This window comes from Solanum pennellii, chromosome 10, assembly GCF_001406875.1.
Source record: "Solanum pennellii chromosome 10, SPENNV200".
In the NCBI taxonomy this organism is placed as follows: Eukaryota; Viridiplantae; Streptophyta; class Magnoliopsida; order Solanales; family Solanaceae; genus Solanum; species Solanum pennellii.
Genome location: NC_028646.1, coordinates 79559106 through 79582502, shown reverse-complemented (window position 1 = coordinate 79582502; position 23397 = coordinate 79559106). Strand labels below are relative to the sequence as shown.

Here is a 23397-nt window from a genome sequence, read left to right as displayed (position 1 = left end):
ACAAGGTGGGAATAACCTCCATGACCCATAAAATGAGGAAAACGAGATTGATATAGTTCAGACTTGAGAAAAATTGAGTTGGCTATAACATGTTTTTAGAGAAGCAAAGGTAGGCCAAAGAAGAACCAGGGGGAGAGGTGAGGTAATTAGATCAGACATGTCACATCTCAACTTATTGTGAACATGACTTAGATAAAAACCGTGTAAAGAACCGAAACTAGGGTAGTGTGTCGTCAAGTATTACTACATTTTAAATGAAAAATGTGGGGGATATATTTCCTCTTCTCTATATTTGTAATATCAATTAATCGTCGCGTAATATCTTATTTTTCTTTTTTAACTATTACATGTTGCTTCATTTGCTTGGTGTATCTTGTTATTATGATGTCATTATTTTTCTTCCAAACCTATTTTGATTACACTTTTTTTAGCCGAATGTCTATAGAAAATAATCTCTTCCTGACAAAGATAGAGATAAGGTCTTAGTATATCCTACTCTTCCCAAACCCCACTCGGAAAATATAGTTTTGTGACTTAAATGTTGTAGTGAATGAAGTTCAGTAGTTACTTCAATGTTCTTGATTTTGTAACTTCAATATGCAGTAATTTGCAACAATCTCATCATGACTTCTGAATCAAATACAAGAACTATAGATATTAATATAATTCTTTATACTTCACAAAAAAGGCAAAGCCATCTTCACTGGTTTAGATGGTAATGATTGATTATCAAAGGAGGAGAAAGTTAATACATTGATTATCAACTATAGTTTGTATATTGTGTTTATTCTGGGTGTGGAACTGGTAAAAGGGGTGCTGAGTTTTCAGAGTTAATACACTGAGAAAGGCAATCTAAAAGAACCAGGACGCGGAGTCACTTGATGCATCATCGTGCAGCCATGTCTGATGTACGTGAGTCCAAGTGAGCCCGTCTGCAACAGTCTTATTCTGCGAGTAAAGAGGAGATTGCAACAGGTTTCAGTTGTATGATTTTTACGTGGAAAAATTCCTTTCCGTCTGTAATGTTGAAATTTTACCTTTGAACTTAATAGGACTGTAGTTATGCAGCATCGCCTGTTTTCACCTGCACGAATTAACAATTTGTTAGACAGCAAAGAGAAAAAATATGAGAACGGAAATGCAAGTGTTGCATAAGCATTGATTATCCTGCTTGCAACAAATTGATGGTTACTTATTGACAGCCCCATTTTTCCTTCAGAGTATAACAGTTAAGTCCATTTGTTGCAGGTAAAGGCAAGCAGGAGCTGCTCCGCTACTATCCAGTACAGACCGACCATTAACGACCTTATGAAAGGAGTATAACGGCATGAAATATCAGAAGCTACACTACATGAACTCATCTCACATCCCATCAGAAGCAGGAATACGCATGATAGTTTACCTAAACTTGACTACCTGCGGTGAAATCAGATAGGAAAATAGGGAGCGTATTCGGTGGTAAGACTATTCAGGTTAGACTTTCTTAGCAGAACAAAGCTGTGTAGGCACTGTAATCCAATGATTAGGGGCACCTAAACCTCACACAAGCTCAACTGAAAAAGCTAAATGCTTGACTCATTACTATGCTCGACTCTCTATGCTTCAACTATCAATATCCACAGCTGAAGCTTGAAGAGGTTTTGTATGAGCTTAACAGTGGATTTGGTGTATGCTCTAGAAGTTTAGTAGGATAAGGAACAGATGATTTCGTGTATGGTTGGTAGATTATGATGGTGGTGATTGCAGGAATGTTCAAGTAATCCTGCTGTATGATTGAGCTAGCAAGAGAAAGCAATCCAGCAGAATGAGCAAAAATGATTATCTTATTATAGGCATATTTAAGAGTGGCTTCAGGCATCAGCTGTTTCCTAATAGTCGTCTCTGTTGCTGGAATAGAGCTTCAACATCAACATGCACAGAGCCTGACGTCAAATGAAGTACACATGCTTGAAATGAACAAAAGATTTCTATTTCAATAATAACTACTAGGCCTCAGTCCCAAAAGATTTCTACTTTCAACAACACAAGTAATATCTCTTATCACATCTCCGTTTAAGACGTGAATTTCAAATGTAAGCAGATCTAATACCAAGTTATGTTAATGAACTACAAGAGTCTTGGGTACACTCCTTAAGCCTCTTCAGAAAATTACTTCACTACCATGGAAGGAAGAAACATATCTTCATTATTCATTAAGATGGAGAGCAGATCCAACAAAAGGGTGTTTGAGTCACACAAACACACTGAGGGAGGGCCAGGATTTAGTAAATGAAGTTGGAAGTATAACGACAAACGCTCAATGTGGGAAAAGCATATGATAGATTGTAAAAAAAAAAAGTGAAAAGAAATACAGTGACATTTAGGAGCATGTACTACAAAGCTGAGAGCAAAATGAAAGACCAGCTCATGAGGTAACATATACTCACCAGAGAGCTCCCACTTCTTGAAACTCACTAACCATGAGTCTGAACCAACCTGTGAAGGTAAAACTTGATCGACCCAAACACGATATTGTTTCCCATGTTTGTCAGCATGACATGTTCCGAATGTAGTTACACATTCCTGAAGGGATTTCTCAACACCAGATGGGTGAACAAAAGTACCAGATGGTCTCTGCAGCAACAGAAGAGTTTTAAAAAAATAAGGATCTCCAACCGCAATGAGAAGCAATGGCCTCAATTAAACCCAGCTCTCACCTTAAGCCTCCCACTCAACCATAAAAACAAAAACCAGAGAGAGTACATGGAACGTATAGGATATCACTTCTTTTTAATTGAGCATATAATACTGCTTTATAGTTTGTTACTTTAAGTTCATATATGTAGCTACCACAAATAGAACTATATAGGCTTCTCTTTATGGTAGTAGAGAAAGTCAGGATTCTCTTTATGATGGTGGAGAGAGTTCAGCAACACAAGGAGGATACCTCAATTGAAGCTACAAGTAAAAAATACAATATAGTGCTTATATTCTGTCCAGACTCGAGGAGGAAAAATTCTTTAGAATGCACGGTTAAATTCATACACGAAAATAAGAAATACACATCACTACACATAAGACAAGAAATTACAGTAGGTATGGGGTGATAAACATACACACACTGCTTTCAGGTTTGACAGATAATGCTCAGAATGCTCAATTTCTCCACGCCTCCATTTCTCAAAAAACAGGTAAAATTTGACAACTTCATAGGCAGGAACAAAGTTGTCCATCTTGCAATCTGACAAATCCGTAACGTCTCTTGGGGAGGTACTTGGACCTAGGTTGAAATGACCAATGGCTTGTATGATACCGGCGGCACACCTCTCTGATGCATGAATTACTTTGGGATTATTTTTTGCATTTGCAGCATGCCACTGCAGTAATTCCTCCTGTGCATTAGCTACCTGTAAAGTGACTGTACATTTTTAGAGTACTTCTCATCACAAACATGAGAATATATTACCCGATTATAAAGATATGTTGAATAATAGCTGAACTACCAACCATTACACCATACACATCTGGGATACTGAATAACTCAGCGTCATTCCCGGAGTCACCGCAGGCAAGGGTGTTGCTTGGTAATTTTCCCTCGCTCTTCAGTTTCTTAAGCAGATATGCAAGTGCTTGTCCTTTGCCAGCACCTTGTGGTAAGATATCTAGATCCATCCCTCCACTGTAAATTATTTTGACATCCAGCTGATGATCACGACAGAAAATAAATGAGATAAAAAAAGATGAAGCTCAATACGAATCTAAAAGAATTCTGTTCACTGAGAGCATAGCAAGAACAACATGATTTCATCTTCCTATATGAACCTAGTCATATTGATGCCAAATCTGAAGTGAAAAATTTATATCATACCCCACGTTCTTCCAAGCGCTTGGAAAGAGTTTTCATTATATCTTGAGCTTTCTCTTTCTTGACATAGAAACTGACCTTGTGTGGTCGCTGCTCTGTTTCTGACTGCACGGATCAAAAGAAGTTGCTTTTATAGATATCAATTGCTCAAGTTATATTTCAGCTTACAAACTATTTTTAACCATACTTCATTTTCAAGTTAATAGAATTCACTTCAATCTTGGTAATTGAAACTGAATTAGCATATGATCTGATGTCAACCATAAACATACCTGCAGACTAAGTTCAGGAAACTTGCTTGTCTCCTCTGTTACTATCTTTCTATCCCACTTGTTATTCAGAAAAGTTTCCCAACCATCATCAGGCACCATAGCGTTACCATATGTTATTTCAGTTCCCACAGACATAATTGTAATATCTGGGGTTAGCATGGGCTTTTCTTTCCTCAATTCCTTGTATAGTGTAGGTGATCTCCCAGTAGAGAACACTAACAAAGAGTTACCACGATAATTGGCCTCCCATAAAGCATTGAACCTAAGCAGAGAGAGGTTCTCGGAATCATGATGATCTACCTGTAAAGCAAGGTCTTACGTAAGTTACAGTAGCATATGAAGGAGAAATGACAACTAGACACCCACCATTGTATGGTCAAGATCCGAGACTATCATGAGACGTGCAGCACTGGTTAGCCTATCCATGATTGATGTAAATTGGCTTCAACCTAGAACAAAATGGAATAAAAAAGTTGAAGAAGTTCAGAATTATTGCTAAACTTGCCTATCCTCTGGAACACACAACAATATGAAAAACAATGAACAATAAAAATGGAAGCAACAGTAGATAACATAATATTCTCGAGGATAATAGAGACACGTTTTCCTAAAAAGTGCTAGCTTTATCATCGTTTAGATAGCACTGATGAGAGCAACATCAAAAGCTTGTCAATTAGAGATAAGCTCATAACAGAAACCCACTAGTACACAGAAGCCAGCTTTTTCTCTATATAGTGCAGTCAATGATTGTGACCCAATCACAATATGTCCACAATTACTTATAGAACCCATAAGAATTTTTTGGTTCACGAGCGAGATTTGGTAAGACTATATAACTAGAGATGAGTTTACTGGATATAAATTTTTTATTTTATCAAGTCTCATTCCAAGGAAAATTCTATCTTAGACAAATTACCCATGAGGGACAGAACAGGCTTTCTTTCAAGGTGGAGCATGCTGAGATAGTCAGATATGACCAGCTAATCCATAATGGTCGAAGTATAGAAATCCATCCCTTTTCCCCAATATAAGTTAGTTCGATCATATAGGAACATATAGGGTAAATGAGTCTCAATGATATTATCTATAAAACAAAAGAACCTAGAGAATGAAATGTTCCCTGGAGCTAGTAATATTCATTAGTATATCAAGCAAAAGTATCTATCCAATTTTAACGCAACATACTCCACAAAGAAAGATGGACACCATTAAGAAATGAGAGACAAGTAGAAAGAAATATCTCTGCTGAATATGAAATATTAAAGGTTTAATTCCAGCTTCATAAAAACTCATATAGCAGCAAGAAAATCTCTTATTTTATGTCTTTCTTGTGTACCTGTCTTGTTCACTTACCACTAGTTTGAACAAAGCCAGTTTTCGGGGAAGGGGATTCAACCGAACCCCCTTCACTCCGACTAGCTTCGCCCCTGGATACAAGTGTATCGTAACGTTTTATCCATTTCCAACCATAAAAGTCTTTAAATTAGGGGGCAAATTCCCACTTCAACGTCATAACTCAAATTAATTAAAGATAAATATTACTTGAACAAGCTTAAATTTGACAAGTATTTAACAGATTCACAAACTAGCATGTTAAAGTACCAAATTCTCTACAGAGGAGATCTGTCATCTTATCAGTTGTGTACAGTACAGTAAATGCAAAAAATTTAAGACAAGTTAGGTTATATCCTTAAACTCTGAAACCCAAATACAGGATCAAGTCATCAAGAAAAAGGGGACTGTAAAATGGGATGTCCAGAACTTCCATTTTCATTCCAAAGCCATTTCTTGGATTAAAACTCCTAAATTCAATAACTACTCATCAAGTCTTCACGAATAAAAGAAACCCCACGAAAAGGGATCAAGGTCTAGAGTCCTGAATCAATCACAATAACATTTTTTACCCAAGATCACCAAAGCAAATCCAAATCAACTCAACCCAACACCAAAATTCAATCAAGTTCATCATCACATCTTCCTCAGTATACACAAATTTATACAGAGACAATCAGATTCTACTCAGAACCGCATTCTTACTTAAAATCCCAATACAGGTTGAACAGATTAGTTAATCCTCAACAGCAAATCTAATACTAACACATATGGCCCATTACACCTAAAATTTTAACCTATGATCTAACATAATCTTGAACACCCTTTTGCCACTTCACTAAAACAAAGGGATTCAACACTTCATACATATAAAAAAAAACTAATCTTTTCTCGATTCCCACAATATAATTTTCAAAAGGGGTTCCTTCAAAGTACAAATTAGTCGAGATACAAGCAAAATTAATCACCAGAAATGTACAAAAATGTAAAGAGGGAGCAAAAGGGTTACCTGAAATGGGATTTGGGGAAACAAAAAAATGAATCTTTTGCGTGTAAAGAGATCGCAAATAGGCAAAAGACAGTTAATTGCGTATAGCCATGTGGATCCAAATTGTTTGGCGCTTCTTTTGTAAGCACAAAGCTAACCCAATATGGGATAATATAATTTTTATTCCTGTCCAAACAAAAAAATTCTTTTAAATTTTGATCTTAGATTAAATTAAAAAAATATGAGAAAAGAAAAAGAAAAGAAAAAGAATATGCTTTTCACTAGGTGTTTGGAATTTTGCTTGTAGCTTTGTTTATTATTTATAATACAATATAAAATTATTATAATATTGGATCGGTGATTATTGTTATAGACGAACAAAACTAGTTTCTATGAATCACAAATAATTTTATGGGCCTAGCATGATATTGAATTAGCCGTTTGACCACCAATGCTTCGAATGAGGGGTAGAATTCTTTATTTTTTTCTCGAAAAGTTATTTATGTGAAATATATTCCAAACACATTGAAATAGTCTCGAAATCTAACCAAATATGTTAGTGGAGCTTTTGACATTACTCCGCGTCCGTGGATAAGATTGTTAGGAGAAAGAATGTTGAATATAAAATCGAATTAATCTGAATTCACCTCCTCACATAAGATTATTATAGAAGAAATTTTTTTTATTAAATATTATGTCAAGTCAAATAATATCACGTCAAATATATAATTGGGGTATATAATAGATTTCATATATTTTGATAAATAAGTTTGACCAAATTGTGTATATCAAAGCCTTTTAATAAAGTCCAAACCTTTTTGCATATTCACAATCCAATTTCTCCCACCTATAGGAGAAACCTAAAAGATAACTAACCATTAACCAAAGCCAGCAAGCACCAAAAATTTGGCCAGCAAAAAAATACCATATTGTCTCATTCCACTTTGAATCACAAAAGTAGAATCATGCCAATCCACTTGTCTTTCCATTTCAAGCACTACAAACAAGGGAAGAACCCTTCACTTTGCTCATACCCACCTCATCAAATTCCACCTAAATACTTCTCTCACTTTGCTCAATCATCTATATAGCCTAAGAGTTGTCAAGATTCCATTTTTATAGTTGTTGGTGTCTGTAATCTTGGAATTTGAACAATTTAAAGTGAAAAGATTCAAGTTTTTACAATTCTCTCTGCTTTTGCAGCTGCAGAGGTAAAGAGTTGTCAAGATTCCATTTTTGTAGTTTATGGTGTTTGTAATATTGGGTTTTCAGCAATTTAAAGAAAAAAAGATTCAATCTTTTTAATTTATCAGTATTTTGGCAGCTGCAGAAGTAAAGAATTGGATAGCTTAAAACCCACAAGGCAAAAGTTCTAGTCTTGTTTGGTTAACTTTCCAGGGAGCCCAAAATTTTGTGAAATAGAGAAATGTGTACCTTGAGTTTTATGTTTCCTAATTCACTTCTTGATGGTACCTGCAAGACTGTAGCTTTGGGTGATAGCAAACCAAGATACAACAAACAGAGAAGTTCTTGTTTCGACCCTTTCAGAATTGGAAATTGTACTGATCAGCAGCAGCTTTGTGGCTTGAGTTGGGGGGTGGACAAGGCTAAGGGAAGAAGAGGGGGTACTGTTTCCAATTTGAAAGCAGTTGTAGATGTAGACAAAAGAATGCAGAGCTATGGCAGTAGTGATGTAGAAGGAAATGAGAGTGGCAGCTATGATGCCATTGTTATAGGTTCAGGAATAGGTGGATTGGTGGCAGCGACGCAGCTGGCGGTTAAGGGAGCTAAGGTTTTAGTTCTGGAGAAGTATGTTATTCCTGGTGGAAGCTCTGGCTTTTACGAGAGGGATGGTTATAAGTTTGACGTTGGTTCATCAGTGATGTTTGGATTCAGTGATAAGGTTAGTTGTCTAAATACTTGCTTTCTGTTATTTAGATATCCAAAAAGTAGGAGTTTTGAAGAATTTCAAAGCATTAGTAACACTTAATATGAGGTCAGTGCATTGACTTAGAAAGAGTGGTTGATATGGATATAAGATGATTTAGTTTAGCTGAAGTTTAGTTGATTGTACAGAATTTGTTCACTACTATAGTCGTTCATATTGAATATTACTTCTAATTACCCTCAAATGTTGTCTGCTGTTGTTTGATTCGACAAAATCAAATTTGTTTCATTGCCTTTGCTATCTATGCAAGTAATACTCTTTTAATTAATCTTCCTTTGGAGGAAATAAGATAACATTGAAAATATATCTGCTGGTTAATAAGAAAGTATTGCAAACTTTTTGAAGTGTATGTTTAAGTAATGCGCTAGACTGGGAGAAATATGGGAGATATATCAATGATAAAGATCGTCCCATATGGTTTTCTGTCCCTGGCCTTCTTTTGTGATTACATTGTGAAAAGAAGAGAATAGATTTGGACAATGCCCAAAATATAGTATCTAGAGCCTCGGCTTTTATATATGTTGTTGCAATAGAGTAAAACAAATGTCCTTATTCTGACTTATCTCTTCGAACTTCACTTTCAAATACAGCTTTTTCATTGCATCAGATCCATGTTTCTGTTGCCACTGCTTGTTATCTTACCATACCCTAATCTGAAATTATATTTCACTTCTTCCATATCACGAATCGATCAACAAGTACACAACACACACCGCTCCATAGTCTGAAAGTGTGGAAGTGATAATGTTTCATTCAAGAATGCATCCAAATATTACGTATAATGAATACATCTTTAACAATTTTTTTAATCAAGTATGGTTTTCATTGATAATAACAAGGCCAACTTGGTCATATACAACAGAGATACCAAAAAGGTCATTAACATAGTTTATACTGGCCATGGTGTATGCTTTTTTCTATTGTATATGGTCTGCAGTGCTTCCACGTGATTGGACTATTGTTGTTCCTGGTTAGATTTAAACTAATGTCTCACATCTTTTGACAGGGAAACCTCAATTTAATTACTCAAGCATTGGCAGCAGTAGGACGTAAATTAGAAGTTATACCTGACCCAACAACTGTACATTTCCACCTGCCAAATGACCTTTCTGTTCGTATACACCGAGAATATGATGACTTCGTTGAAGAGCTTGTGAGTAAATTTCCGCATGAAAAGGAAGGGATTATCAAATTCTACAGTGAATGCTGGAAGGTTTGTCTTCATTAAGGTGTCTGCAGGTTTGGTTTAAATTTTGGACTTCTTGATTTAGACTCAAATCATATGATGAATATGGATGCACAGATCTTTAATTCTCTGAATTCATTGGAACTGAAGTCATTGGAGGAACCCATCTACCTTTTTGGCCAGTTCTTTAAGAAGCCCCTTGAATGCTTGACTCTTGGTAAGTTTTTCCTTGCTTTAACTTCAAATATAGTATTCCTTAAATTCGCACACATCCATTGGTGGACTAATTCAGTAATAAGTCCCCAATCATGGAGTCACTTTTTATCCCCCAAGGGCTTAGTTCAAGTAGCAAAGTTTGTGGGACTTGTGACTTTGGTCACCGGTTTGAGCCCTGTGGAATGCGAACAAAGCTTGTTATTTAAGTGAAGAATGGTAAAGGGGAGGGGCCATTATCCCCGAGTTTTGAACACTACTGATGGTCCTGAGTATTGGCCCTCGGTCATCAAAAAAATTTAAGGAGTCATCTTTCATGCTGATGTGTGCAGTGCGCGACGTGCTTAAATATCCTACCGTAGAATCTTAATTTATGCTATCATTATTCATTACAGCCTACTATTTGCCCCAGAATGCTGGTAGCATCGCTCGGAAGTATATAAGAGATCCTGGGTTGCTGTCTTTTATAGATGCAGAGGTGAGGCGAATAATCTGTGTTACTTATTATCAGCTCCAATGATTTCTTTACCTCTTAAAGAATTCAACTCTATTGTCTCTTTTGCAGTGCTTTATCGTGAGTACAGTTAATGCATTACAAACACCAATGATCAATGCAAGCATGGTAATTCTGCATATTAACCTTAGGCCGTGTTGTGTTTCGTGATATTCAGTTCCACTTCCTCATGAGTTTTCTTTCTGCAGGTTCTATGTGACAGACATTTTGGCGGAATCAACTACCCCGTTGGTGGAGTTGGCGAGATCGCCAAATCCTTAGCAAAAGGCTTGGATGATCACGGAAGTCAGATAATTTATAGGGCAAATGTTACAAGTATCATTTTGGACAATGGCAAAGCTGTGAGTTTTCTGTCGTAAGACTATTTAACTTTTCTTATGATTGATTATTCCCATCATAAAATGCAAAAGCTGTAGTCTGGTGTTTGTGTTAGAAGGTTTAGCCGACACTCTTTTGATGTTCAAGGCCTCATGCTTCACACACTCATAACTGTGGTAAAATCTTCTTCCATGTGATACGTCTTTGGTGTCCCTAAATGCATGCCGTTTTAAAATTTAAGGTTACATTAGCATGTCAGAGTGTTAAAACATTATATGAAAAGAATTGGCTAGTAAGTATATAGAAAAAGAAGAAAAGAATGAGGAGAACGAAGAGGGAAGAACAAATTACTTCTGTTAAAATGTCATGCATTTGTTATAGTTGATTGTAATTGATACAGTGTAATATTTTGCTTATCACAACATTGTGTAGATTCACATCCCCTTTAATTGTATTTCAGTTACTCCCCTGAAGTTATTCTACTGATGTAGGGTCTGTAATTTTACTGTTCTACATACATGACTAAATTGTACCTAAAAATATAATGACGTTGTATGTTGCCATGTCATAATGGTGTCTTGTGTAGCATCTTCAATGTTGTCTTTGCCAGTATCTGCGCAAGGCCATTTTCTCTAATTCTTCTTTTTCTTAGGTGGGAGTGAAGCTTTCTGACGGAAGGAAGTTTTATGCTAAAACCATAGTATCGAATGCTACCAGATGGGATACTTTTGGTTAGTTTTCAAGGAATCCAGCAAAACTTATATGTTTTCTTAAGATTCTTTCGTCTTAGGGCCAGTACTGTGGTATTCTTGCACATATTTGATTCTCTTTAAATCTCGTCATCTCATGTGAAGTGTCTTACATTTGTAGGAAAGCTTTTAAAAGCTGAGAATCTGCCAAAAGAAGAAGAAAAATTCCAGAAAGCTTATGTAAAAGCACCTTCTTTTCTTTCTATTCATATGGGAGTTAAAGCAGATGTACTCCCACCAGACACAGATTGTCACCATTTTGTCCTCGAGGTACTGCGGCACTTCAATTGATTTGCTATTTATTTTTTCATACTTGATGGTCCCATTCATGATTCCTTGATTTTACAGGATGATTGGACAAATTTGGAGAAACCATATGGAAGTATATTCTTGAGCATTCCAACAGTTCTTGATTCCTCATTGGCCCCAGAAGGACACCATATTCTTCACATTTTTACAACATCGAGCATCGAAGATTGGGAGGTAAATCCAGTACACTCCTTGAGTGTTGGTAGTAACCTCTTCTACATCTATGTCTCTTTTTCCTTTTTATGGAAATTAAAGTATGGCCCTTTATCCTTACTAGGGACTCTCTCCGAAAGACTATGAAGCGAAGAAAGAGGTTGTTGCTGAAAGGATTATAAGCAGACTTGAAAAAACACTCTTCCCAGGGCTTAAGTCATCTATTCTCTTTAAGGAGGTTAAGTTCATGATTCTATGAACGCAATAGTTGTTCATAATGAGCAATATCATCTGTCTTCAGTAGCAAATCCACATGCTCTTATGCTTGCTGAAATAGTTTTGGCCGTGGAGTTACACCATCTATGTTTACAATTGAATTCTTGTAGGTGGGAACACCAAAGACCCACAGACGATACCTTGCTCGTGATAGTGGTACCTATGGACCAATGCCACGCGGAACACCTAAGGGACTCCTGGGAATGCCTTTCAATACCACTGTGAGTTAATCATCCTTTCCGTATGTAGTTGCTTTTATTGTTCTGCTGGTACAAACAGAATAAACTGTTCCGTAATGTTTCTGAGCTTACAGGCTATAGATGGTCTATATTGTGTTGGCGATAGTTGCTTCCCAGGACAAGGTGTTATAGCTGTAGCCTTTTCAGGAGTAATGTGCGCTCATCGTGTTGCAGCTGACTTAGGTAAACATGATAGTCCAAATAGTTCATTTTCTGAGCTTGAAAATCCTAATAACATTTGTGCAATTAAGCTCAACCAAATATTTATAATGTGGCCTTCAAAAATGAAAATGAATGAGTATTTACAACGTCGAGCATCAATAGCCCCTTAAATTTGCTAGTAAATTTCATTTAGACACTCTAACTATAACATATTACAATTGAGCACGTGAACACATGATGAAGTGCCTGTTATATAAGATAAGTCAACCACACAAAATATGTGACCTCCTCCTTCAACTATACACATCAGCTTTAATTGGAACAAGGGAGAGGTTTTATGGCTTAGTCAAGGGTTGTCGATGTGTTCCGCCTTAATTTGAAGTCCATATAAGTAACTGTCTGTTTGGTTTGACATCTTCTCTTTTTTCTGTCACAGGGTTTGAGAAAAAATCAGATGTGCTGGACAGTGCTCTTCTTAGACTACTTGGTTGGTTAAGGACACTAGCATGATATCTACTTGTTAAGCTAAAAAGAAACATTTGACACAAAAAAAGAAAGTTCATTATGTATTTACTTTTTCTTTATATCAATAAACTGGAAAATGAGGTTCCAATTGAGGTTCCTCCAGTATAGAAATCACAGATTTTAATTTTGCAAATCTGCTAATTGTCTTCTTTTTCTTTTCTGCAACTTTCTGCCAAAGGATGTCAATCTGTTATGCTCAAGGATTTATCATGAATTTGATCTCTACCTTTGCATTACATATAATGCATCCCTTTATGCTCATTAAACAATAGATATTGACTTTACACATGTATACAAGTTTTGGTGTTCTATAATCAAAAGAAGATATTGAAACTTTAATTGCCATAACTAAGTGTTTTACATATAAGTTACATATATTAAGAATATATCAAACCAAAAACAAGACTGAAGTATAGATTGTTTTGTGCAGTGCTTAAAATTCAATGTTAAGCTGAAAAAGAAACAGTTTTTAGCTAAGTTCTCTTGTTCACAAACAGATTCATAAATTTTAACCAAACAGAGGTGTATCCAAAGACATGTACATTGTACCTGTTGTGCAAACATCAGAAGATTGTTCTCAACCTTCTCAAGAATAGCATCAGATGGTGCAAACAATAAAAACACAGGAATTTATTATTTATATTCCCAATCCTCGCGAACAGTGGTGAAGGCAGGATTTTCACTAATGAGGTCTAAAATATAAAGAAGTAAAAGCACACGAAGAAGTTATAGGGAGATTCAACATCTACAACTGAACCTTGTTTATACTGTGTAATTTCAGTCCATCTGGTAACAACCAGATCCATAGTTATGAAACAAAAAGAAAATTCCCAGATATATGTTGTATGTTACATTGATGCAAAAAATCACTTATGAAAACATAGCTACTCTAGTCCCCTACTGAGGCTGAAGCAATAACAATACATCCTTCAGTACAGTTTCAACTTTTATGGTTCATTAATATCAAAATGTTATCACCATGTCAGCAAGTTACCTTAGCAATCAAGTCTCAAAATCTCAAGAAGATCCCTAAAAATGAGGAACTCACAAGAAAAGGTGACACAATTAACTAACAAACTCTGGATTATCCAGGAGGAGCAACTTTAATACAAACCATTCAGGCTACAGGTTCAATGGAACACAAGCCTAGACGAACATCGATTTCCTCAACAGAAAGAAATAGAAGATACAATATTTGCCTTTCCTCTCTGACGCCTGACTAATTTTTACAGTATAACACAATCTGATTTTTTGTTCAAATAACGATGCCTGAGTAATCTTTACAGCATACTTGAGAAATTCCTAAACGAGAAAGTGGTATGTATGGTTGGTGTATGCCTGGAAACTAGTCCAGAATCATATCATCAACTGCAGCGTTGACCATGAGTAAGCATTTTTGGCAGGACAAGAGAAGAGTCCTCCTGCTTTAAGCATGAGTGTGATAATTCCTAGGTTCCTAAACTTGTAGAGGATGGCAGAGCGTAGATGGCAAGCAGTTACATGGATACAGTGCTTTACCAGTAGACGCTTCTCCAGCTCTCGCAAGAATTTTATCAGAGTCTCCCTCGGGATGGACTTCCCGAGTGACCGTACCGAGGAGTTCTATCATACTCCGTGCAGCTATGATTGTTGATCCTGCAAAGTAAATGCAATCCAAGTTTCTGTTTCATGTACTTAGGTGGATGATAATACACAAGTAGTACATGTTTTATCACTAGCATCAAGTTTACCAGGCTTTAAGGCCTATTGAATGCCAATGTTTACAACACACTTTTGCTTCCTTTGTCACCAAAACCAGTGTCTTGCATCATCGCTACAAATTCACTGTAATCGATGCGTCCATCCTGAAAAAGAAAAATGAGTAAGAACAAATTGATATGAGAGTAATCCATGAACATTATGATCATATCATGTTCCTATGTTTAACCATGCACATTATACATCTGCAAGAAATGAGAAATAGAACTCTGAAGATGAGAATAATAGGGTTTACATTATCTTGATCAACTTCACGCATAAGCTCTTCGATGGGGATATTGCTTAAACCAAACTTATCACAAGCCTTTTGGAGCTCATCCTGTGTGATATATCCACTACCATCTTCATCAAAATATGAAAAAGCGGCATACATGTGATCTTCCTTCTGAATTTTGTTTAGATGGAGCATAGCAGCTATAAACTCTCCATAATCAATGGTACCACTATTATCAACATCTGCCTGAATTTTCCACACAGAAAGGTTATTTCTTGTAAGGATCATTTTGGACAAATTTATTGTTAAGAATATATGAATGGAAACAAAATCAAGCAGTTGCAGAAGTATTCAACAGTTTAATAACGTCGAGGAAAATGATCATTACTTATGTCCTATAATTACATTCTTGCTTAAAAGCCGTCCATTTATGAGATCTTATTACAAAAGAGTAAGTGCTATAGATTCCTTCACAAGGTAGGGGTAAGGTTGTGTACACACTACCCTCCCCAAACCTCACTTGTGGGACTACACGGGTTTGTTGTTGTTATTGTTGTTGTAGTACGTGCTATAGACTCAGAGTTGATAAGTATTATTTCGACAATTCACAAAGGAATGTAAGTCAAGAGATGTCTGTAGCTTTAGTCCCAATTCCCTTTCAAATCTACGTTTAACTGATCTAGTTCAAATCCAAAATATATCAACTTTGAATCAAAGAAGAAGCAGTCCTACTCCTCCCTTGACCCTTTTGGACAAACCATCTACAGCATCCAAGTGTATACGACCCAACTATTCCACTCTTTTGGGTGTTGAGTTGAATTTAGAAGTAAATGCTTTCGACTTCACCTGTATACCTTTAGTCAATAATACTTCTAAAGGATACAGGTGATACAATTTAATAATCTAGGCGTCCAATAAGAGAAGACTGGTGTGACATATATAAAAGCTGATCATAGTTCTTAATGCTGTTTAAAGCTGTATATAATGCGCATAAAAGTTCTCTTGAACATAACATACAGATACTTACCGCTTGCATTAAACTAACTATTTCTGAATCATTCAGATTGGCACCCACTTTTTCCAAACCCGTTTTCAGTTCTTCCAGTGTAATGTGTCCACTATTATCTGCGTCTATCATTTTGAACATTTCCTTCAGTCCTGCAATTTCTTCTCCAGACAGACTTTCAGCAATTACCTAAAAAGCAAACAGGAACTGCTCAGGCATAACAATGAAAAACCAGTATTACTTGATACTGCAATATGTTTGATATCCTTCTCCTGTTCCTGATTTAAAATTAGGGAGAAATGTATACAAGCCTGGAACAGCTGCATATAAATAGGAAATAACCACATATCTTCCACTTACAAAATAAAATGGAAAAACTATTTAGATGATAGCCACGGTTTTTTCTTTGTTGAAAGGATTCTCATACATTTTCTTATGCAGAAATTCAATGAATGCCATTACTTGGGTAAACTCAGTGATCATAGATCTGAAAAAATAGAAGAACTTACTCTGATTGCTATCTTCTTTAATTTATTCATTGCAGAAAACTGATTGAGTCGACTTAGAACAGCACAATCAAGAGGCTTATCTGGAGCAACCCCACCAACACGGACCCATGGATGACCTGAAATAGACAATAAACATACTTGTCATTCAAGTAAAAAATATTTTACTTTACTTTCTTAATCAAATACACAGACAGACATGATAATGCCCTTCATATATACCAAATAAAAAGTCAAGAACTTCAGGTTTAACCATTTTACAACTGCTTCTTCCATTACCTCTCCCATACACATTCTTTCTGTTAATCTATCTCTAAAAGAAGCTCAAATAGAAGACAGAAATCATTCAGTTTGTATACCCTTTTTAACATATGTACCCAAAAAAATTGAGAAGATATTACTCTTAGGAATATAAGACCTCTGATTACGTAATTCTCAAATCTCAATCAGTCAACAATTTGGCTAAACTCCAAATTTATAAACACTAAGCTGCACAAGACCTTGGTTTGAGATACCACTAGTTTAATTTTTTTGAAAAAAAAAATCATTTAAATCATCTGATTCCAAGAGTTAGAAGAAAAAAATTGACGTTTACATATCCTTTCTTAAACGTAGCATGCACATGAAGTGATGTATAGTCGAAAAACTTAAACACGTCTGGTTCGTTAATATAGCATCAAGAAAGCAAGTAGCCACTGACTGCAACCAATTCCAAGATCTAAATCTTTTGGGTATCTCCAGTTACAGTCATCAAAGTAAAACAGGACTTTTAAGACAACAGGAATAAGGATATTTTTCGAACAGAAGTACCAAAAGAACTTTTAAGTTCTATAATAAGAACGACTTTAGATGCATATCAAGACAGTTGAAAATCTATTTAAGAATTAAGTGATTCGTAGGACAAGGAGAAAGGACGAGCAGTATCATCAAATACTGAAAACATACACAACATTGAGAAGAGCATAAAAGATCAGACTGGTGAATACTGCATCTTACAAAGAACTTCATGAGCTGTCAACCGCATTTTGGGATCTCTCACCAGCATTTTTCTGACTAAATCTTTTGCACTTTCAGATATAGCAGGCCAGGGTTCTGATGCAAAATCAAGTTCCCCTGTTAAAACTTGTTCAAATATTCCTTGCTCCGTCTCTGATTCAAAAACATCAAAATTCATACGCAGAATAGTATTCATCTTTGCCTCAAGGTCTATAGGATCAAATCACAATGAAAGAAATAAAAAAGAACTTTACCATCCCAAAATGGGGGAACACCGCTAAGCAGTATATAAATAATGACTCCAGCACTCCAAATATCACATTCTAGACCATAATGCTTCCGCAACACTTCTGGGGCCACATAGTAAGGGCTTCCAACAACATCGTTGAAGATTTCACCTGGGTGTACCAGATTTGTATTCTTGATAAGGTGAAAGAAATAGAAGTAAAGCATCCATGGAAAAAGATGAATTGGAAATAATAATTATAGCCTATTGATATGAATCACCAGTGAGGTCCAGATAAATGACAGACTAAGGGTTGGTGCTAATGCCAGTATTAAGGAAATTGTGTTTTCAAGAGTATACCTGGCTTGAAGAACACTGATAATCCGAAGTCAATCGCCTTCAGAGTTGAATCCTCTTCCTGATCAGCGAATAGAAAGTTCTCGGGTTTCAAGTCCCTATGCATAACACCCAAGGAATGACATGCTTCTACAACACCTACTATTACTCTAGCAAGTTCAGCTGCCTTCTTCTCTGAATAATGCCCTCTTTGTAAAATCCTATCGAAAAGCTCCCCACCTGCACAAAGCTCCATTACAACATGAACTGCAACAGCATCCTCATACGCACCCACAATCTGTACCACACTTAGTTGTCCTGCCAAATGATGCATTATCTGAATCTCCCTCCTCACATCCTCTACATCCTCCTCAGTTGTCAACCTCCTTTTCGCAATGGACTTACACGCATACTGTTTCCCACATGACTTTCCTAAACATAAAAACGTCGTCCCAAACTGCCCTTGTCCTAACTTCCTCCCTAAACTATAAATCTCCTTCAAATTAGCAGTTTTTCGTCCTAAAACAGATTCAATCTGAACCCCAATACTCGACGTTCTCCTAACATGAGTAGGCTTATTCTGTTTCACCCCTTCCACAGGGGGCTTATCAGTAACAGTAACATTATTAGCAATCACTACATCATTATTACCCATTTGTGTATCAGCATTTATCATAAGATGTGGAGGTGGATTACCTTGAATACCAGATCCATCCACCGCGCCTTTCGATGAATCAACCGAATTCTCTGAATTAGGTTCCCCTGCATTTGGGAGTGGTAAATTCTCCGACTGATTAGGTTTCCACACAGCTGCAGTAACAGATTGTAAGAACCCATTGTTAGCCAATTTGGGTCCAACACAATTATTCCCCATTAGCTCAACAATCAAAATCTCAACCTTTTTCGATTTCTAATACCATCATACTATAAATTCAATAGAACCCTAATAATTTTAACCCCAAATTGCTAAATACTCCACTAATCACTCGATTGAACCAAAAAAAAAAAAACATATCAAAATCTGAAATTTCAGCGCAAATTCAAGAATCGAACAATATATGTTAGATACTCAAAAAAGATTGGCAAAAAATTATTGAGAAAATAGAAAAATATGTATGGATCGATTAGGGAAAATTGAAATGATATTTTGATCAATTCGTTAATCTTTTTTGATGATTTGAAAAGTTTTTCTTTTCATGCATGCATGTTTTATTATCGCTTACGTAAATATTTTGTATGTGAACAGGGTGGAGCTACAATATTAGAGCGATCATCTAAATTTATTCGATAGACCTTTTATTTGAATTAAGAAAGTCATTAAATATACATGAAACAAATCTAACAACTAAAATGAGCTATAAGTTTATGAGTCTAGATCATGATTATTTTTTTATATTGATATTAAATAATTTTATAATACAAATATAAATTTTACCTCAAAATTCGAAGAGGGTCATCCGAATTCTCTTCGGTGAAAAAATATATTATTTATATATGGTTAAAATAATTTTATATTTATATATAGTAGATGTTGAAATCCCTTCAGCTACTGTATCTATTTATGCAGATTTTGAACCCCTTATTAAAAATTGTGGTTCCGCCTCTATTTGTCGCGATGAAAACTTCATAACCGTAAACTTCAAATTTATGCTTCGCGTGAATGCTGGAATTATATTTATTTATAGTCAAAATACAAGTTTATATTAGGCTAATATAAGTAAATAAATAAAAAAAAGTTATCAGAAATATAAAGGTATTTTTGACCTTTTTCATTAAAAAAAATTTATGCACATTCAAACTAATGAAAAACAAAGAGTCTTATCATCCCGTGTTCGAGATACAGAGACATCATCTTAATCATTCAAATTGAGACAAAATTGAGACGTCTTAATTTTAATAAAAAATAAATGATATATTGAGTCTCCATTGCATACAAGATCAATGAATAAAAATGTCAATAACTACCTTAATAATCCCTCTTGTCAAGTAAACAAAATTTTAGTTTCACTCTTGCAGCTTCATCTGTTTGTTCAGAAGATTTGGTAAAAGTCCAGCGCCTCGGGACTAACTGGTGAAGGTTTCATCATTGGCCTTAAATCAAAAAGAAAATCTGAAAACGCCTGCATTTGAATCAGTGACTGACTCCCAGAAGGAAGGTTTGTTCTGCTGCGCCTTTTTCTCCTCGGCTTTCAGAGTCAACTCATCAATAGTACCAGGAAGATGTGCTTCGATGGCATTCTTAAATTTGTCGTGCAAATTGACTCTGTCGCTTGTTCCAGACACAAGAGTGCAAGCATTTGGCCTTTTTAGGAACTCCAAAACATTCACTAAATTCCTCCTGCAAGGCGAAATGACAGTTGAAAAATACAACGAAAAATTGATATTGGACCGAGCAAGGGAATTCTGAAACAGTTATCCTCTCCAAACTCACTGGAGATCCTAAATAGACACACCGGGAAGGAAATCCTAAACAGACACACAAGGGGATGAAGAGAGTTGTCTTAGAAAATATTGGTGGTGATCCTAAACAGACATAAGTGCAGGGCTCAGAGTGTTATCTAGGAAAGTTTTATTTTTAAGATGAAGTAAGCAGTTCCAATTAAAAAAAAAAGCATCAAGAAGATGAAAATGGAAGTTATAGCTAAAAAAGAGATCATGTTACATGTCTAGGGAAGATATCGTCTTATCCATAGCACAAGAAAAACTACATAATTATGGCTGCAAAACGATGATACATGATACAACTTTCCCTCCCAGATAGGCGTCAACATCAGAACTCTTTCACTACGAAGCAGCAAAATTCAGTTAAGCATGATTATGCACATCTGGCGTTTGAGAACAAATCTTCAAGTAATAAGGTTATCGTGGTTTGACTAAATTAATCCTGACTAGGATATGTCAGGGTTAGAAGAAAGGGGAGAAAGAATAGAACACTAAAGATGGATCTTTTCTTAAAAAGAAGCCCACAACGAACATTCAATCCCATACTACAAAAATGAGTGACCGTAGTTCACTAACAAAGTTTGTTTGTTTAGGTCTTTTATCAGTAAAAACATGTCAAGCTTTAAGGTGGTCTATCCAAAACTATCATATGAGAGGAAAGGCTTACAGTGATAAAAGATCTAAACAAGCAAACTTTCGTGAGTTGGTGGGCTCGTTTTTCTAGTTAATGAGCTTAACCTGAGAGTATATGTGATATTGAATTACAGCTACTAAACCAATAGTGGACTTTTGCATTATCTCTGGTGTCCACCTTATAAAACAGAACCATTACATGCTATTAAGGAAATTAGTACATATAATTTGTCAGCAAGCATGAAAACAATATCAAATTTTATCAAGTGACATAAATATAGGAGACAAAAGTAGCATACCTGCTAACGAAGTTCTGTGTAATAGCAATTGAATCCTCTAAATTGATGACCAAATGCCACCATCCATTAGGTACAAAGATAACTTCACCCGCCTTGCAGACACATTCGATAGGTCTCTTTTTCCAATTCTTGGTTGCGTTGTAAAAGTTCATGAACCATTCTATAATAGAAACAGGACTTGCTACTTCTGCACCATCAGGGCTTGGATGAACCCCTGGTGGCACCACATCCGGGGGAAATAATATCCATTTCTTGGATCCTTTGGTTACCGCATTCCAAGCAGAGGTAGAATTTGGATCGATGTGAAATGACGAGCCAGACCCTGCAGGTCCAATTATAATCCACCTATAATCTGGCCTCTCATTACCCAAAACACTAAACAAATCCTCATTGAAGTACATTGGGACATCATAATCCTTTCCTAATTGAGGAATTTTCTCCGCAAACTTTGGGTCAAACAAATACAAGGGCCTTTCTTCTCTCACTTGATCAGAGTACTTAAAGTAGTCTTCAAGTTTCATTTCCACCGGCCCAACTGAAAATTTCACATCCCCACATTTCTCAACAAGATAATCCCTATTCCATTTCTCCAATCCAGGCCAATTCTCCAAACACCCTTCTAACAAAACCGGCTTATTCGGTTCCTCAAAATCCATCACAAACTCATCAAGAGAAATCCCTTTCCTCCTCACTATATTATCCCTCTCTAGCCATTCAGGTTTCATTTCAAGATTAGCACATAACCAACTCTGAAACAAGTAATCAGAATAAAAGTCTCTAACTTTCAAACAAAAACTCAAAACTGGAAATGAAGGCCTATATGCACTAACAAAAGTAAACCTCCAACACCCCTTAAACAAAAACCCACCTTTACTAGTCTCCAATACAAGATTCCTCCAAAGGGGTTCATGATTACAGAAAATATAGAAACCTTTGCTAACAGTTGACAAAATACCTAAATGGGTACCTTCCAAAAGACCTAAAATATCAAGAACAAGCTCATCAGTTAAAGTCTGAAGATTACCTAGACCAGTATTTCTTGAATTATGAGATGATGGGTTGAAATAAAGATTCCCAAGTGGCTGAACTCCGTAGGAATCTGATCGTGCTGAAGATTTCAAACTGAAACCTTCCTCCTCTTCTTCTTCTTCTTCTGGTGCTATTTGGTATGGTTCCGCTACAGTTTCTTCTTTTGCAGAAACAGAAATTCTCTTCGATTTCTTAATCTTACCATTTTTTCTCTTTCGTTTTTGCTGCTTGAATAACAAGCTCTTGGAACCCAGCATTGTTGAAGTTGTGAAGTATAGTTTGAGCCGCCAAAGCCTTGAGGTTTTTCACTGAGAGTAGCGTTTGCAGTTTCTCCTACATAAACAAAGGGGGCTTTGCCCCTGGTTTAGAACGTACAACACTTCAATGCAGCCAAACCTGATATATTTATAGTGTGTGTTTTTTTTTTTTTCCTTTTTAATGTTTATTTATAGGCATAGTATATAAACAAGAGAAAGGATAAATAGACCCTAAACTATCGTAAATGGTACGTAGATATCTCATATTATAATTTTGGACATTGATACCTCTGTGTTCAAGAATTAGAGCATATATATCCTAAAACTAGCCCTTCACTCTAATGGGAGACCAAAAGGGGACATTGTGGCGCAATTTTATCCATCGATCTGATACTGTGGATAAAATTATGAGATATGTATATCCGTTAGTATAAAGAATATATATGTTCTAGTTTTTGGACAAAGGAGCACCAATTTCCAAAATATAACGGAATATATCTACATACCATTTACGATAGACCCACAAACTTAACTTCAACTTTGAGAATACCCTACAAAAAACATCTTAATTTGATATTTTGACAACTAAATAACAATATAATCAGTAAAACCTCACAAATGAGGTACGATAAAAGTAGAATGTAGACAAATTTTATCACTGCCTCAC

At 35.9% G+C, this 23397-nt stretch overlaps 4 protein-coding genes across 5 annotated transcripts; 1 reads left to right on the top strand and 3 right to left on the bottom strand.

The window, feature by feature from the left end:
• Nucleotides 1-635: 635 nt before the first annotated feature.
• LOC107002529 (sucrose-phosphatase 2) lies at nucleotides 636-6614 on the bottom strand. The gene is made up of 9 exons (XM_015200586.2): nucleotides 6458-6614; nucleotides 4483-4565; nucleotides 4117-4416; nucleotides 3848-3949; nucleotides 3487-3681; nucleotides 3096-3386; nucleotides 2427-2613; nucleotides 1038-1084; nucleotides 636-948 (listed from the first exon to the last, which is right to left on the bottom strand). The coding sequence occupies exons 2-9, from the start codon at nucleotides 4540-4542 to the stop codon at nucleotides 853-855; spliced, it is 1278 nt and encodes a 425-aa protein (XP_015056072.1). The 5' UTR covers nucleotides 4543-4565; nucleotides 6458-6614; the 3' UTR covers nucleotides 636-852.
• A 671-nt stretch (nucleotides 6615-7285) lies between these two features.
• LOC107002441 (prolycopene isomerase, chloroplastic) lies at nucleotides 7286-13187 on the top strand. 2 transcript variants are annotated; one of them, XM_015200474.2, is made up of 14 exons: nucleotides 7286-7647; nucleotides 7767-8339; nucleotides 9391-9597; nucleotides 9688-9787; nucleotides 10179-10261; nucleotides 10349-10405; nucleotides 10486-10638; nucleotides 11268-11346; nucleotides 11486-11634; nucleotides 11713-11847; nucleotides 11951-12064; nucleotides 12213-12323; nucleotides 12416-12524; nucleotides 12940-13187. In XM_015200474.2, the coding sequence occupies exons 2-14, from the start codon at nucleotides 7863-7865 to the stop codon at nucleotides 13011-13013; spliced, it is 1848 nt and encodes a 615-aa protein (XP_015055960.1). In that variant the 5' UTR covers nucleotides 7286-7647; nucleotides 7767-7862; the 3' UTR covers nucleotides 13014-13187. The 2 variants fall into 2 exon arrangements, with proteins under 2 accessions (XP_015055960.1, XP_015055959.1); XM_015200473.2 differs by having other exon boundaries at nucleotides 7761-8339.
• Nucleotides 13188-13765: 578 nt separating this feature from the next.
• LOC107001743 (calcium-dependent protein kinase 20) lies at nucleotides 13766-19281 on the bottom strand. Its single transcript, XM_015199717.2, has 8 exons — nucleotides 18095-19281; nucleotides 17763-17906; nucleotides 17509-17661; nucleotides 16516-16631; nucleotides 16028-16195; nucleotides 15022-15246; nucleotides 14759-14872; nucleotides 13766-14663 (listed from the first exon to the last, which is right to left on the bottom strand). The coding sequence occupies exons 1-7, from the start codon at nucleotides 18942-18944 to the stop codon at nucleotides 14789-14791; spliced, it is 1740 nt and encodes a 579-aa protein (XP_015055203.1). The 5' UTR covers nucleotides 18945-19281; the 3' UTR covers nucleotides 13766-14663; nucleotides 14759-14788.
• Nucleotides 19282-19901: 620 nt separating this feature from the next.
• Nucleotides 19902-22883, bottom strand: LOC107032279 (F-box protein At5g06550). The gene is made up of 2 exons (XM_015233867.2): nucleotides 21445-22883; nucleotides 19902-20408 (listed from the first exon to the last, which is right to left on the bottom strand). The coding sequence occupies exons 1-2, from the start codon at nucleotides 22728-22730 to the stop codon at nucleotides 20168-20170; spliced, it is 1527 nt and encodes a 508-aa protein (XP_015089353.1). The 5' UTR covers nucleotides 22731-22883; the 3' UTR covers nucleotides 19902-20167.
• Between the last annotated feature and the right edge of the window lie 514 nt (nucleotides 22884-23397).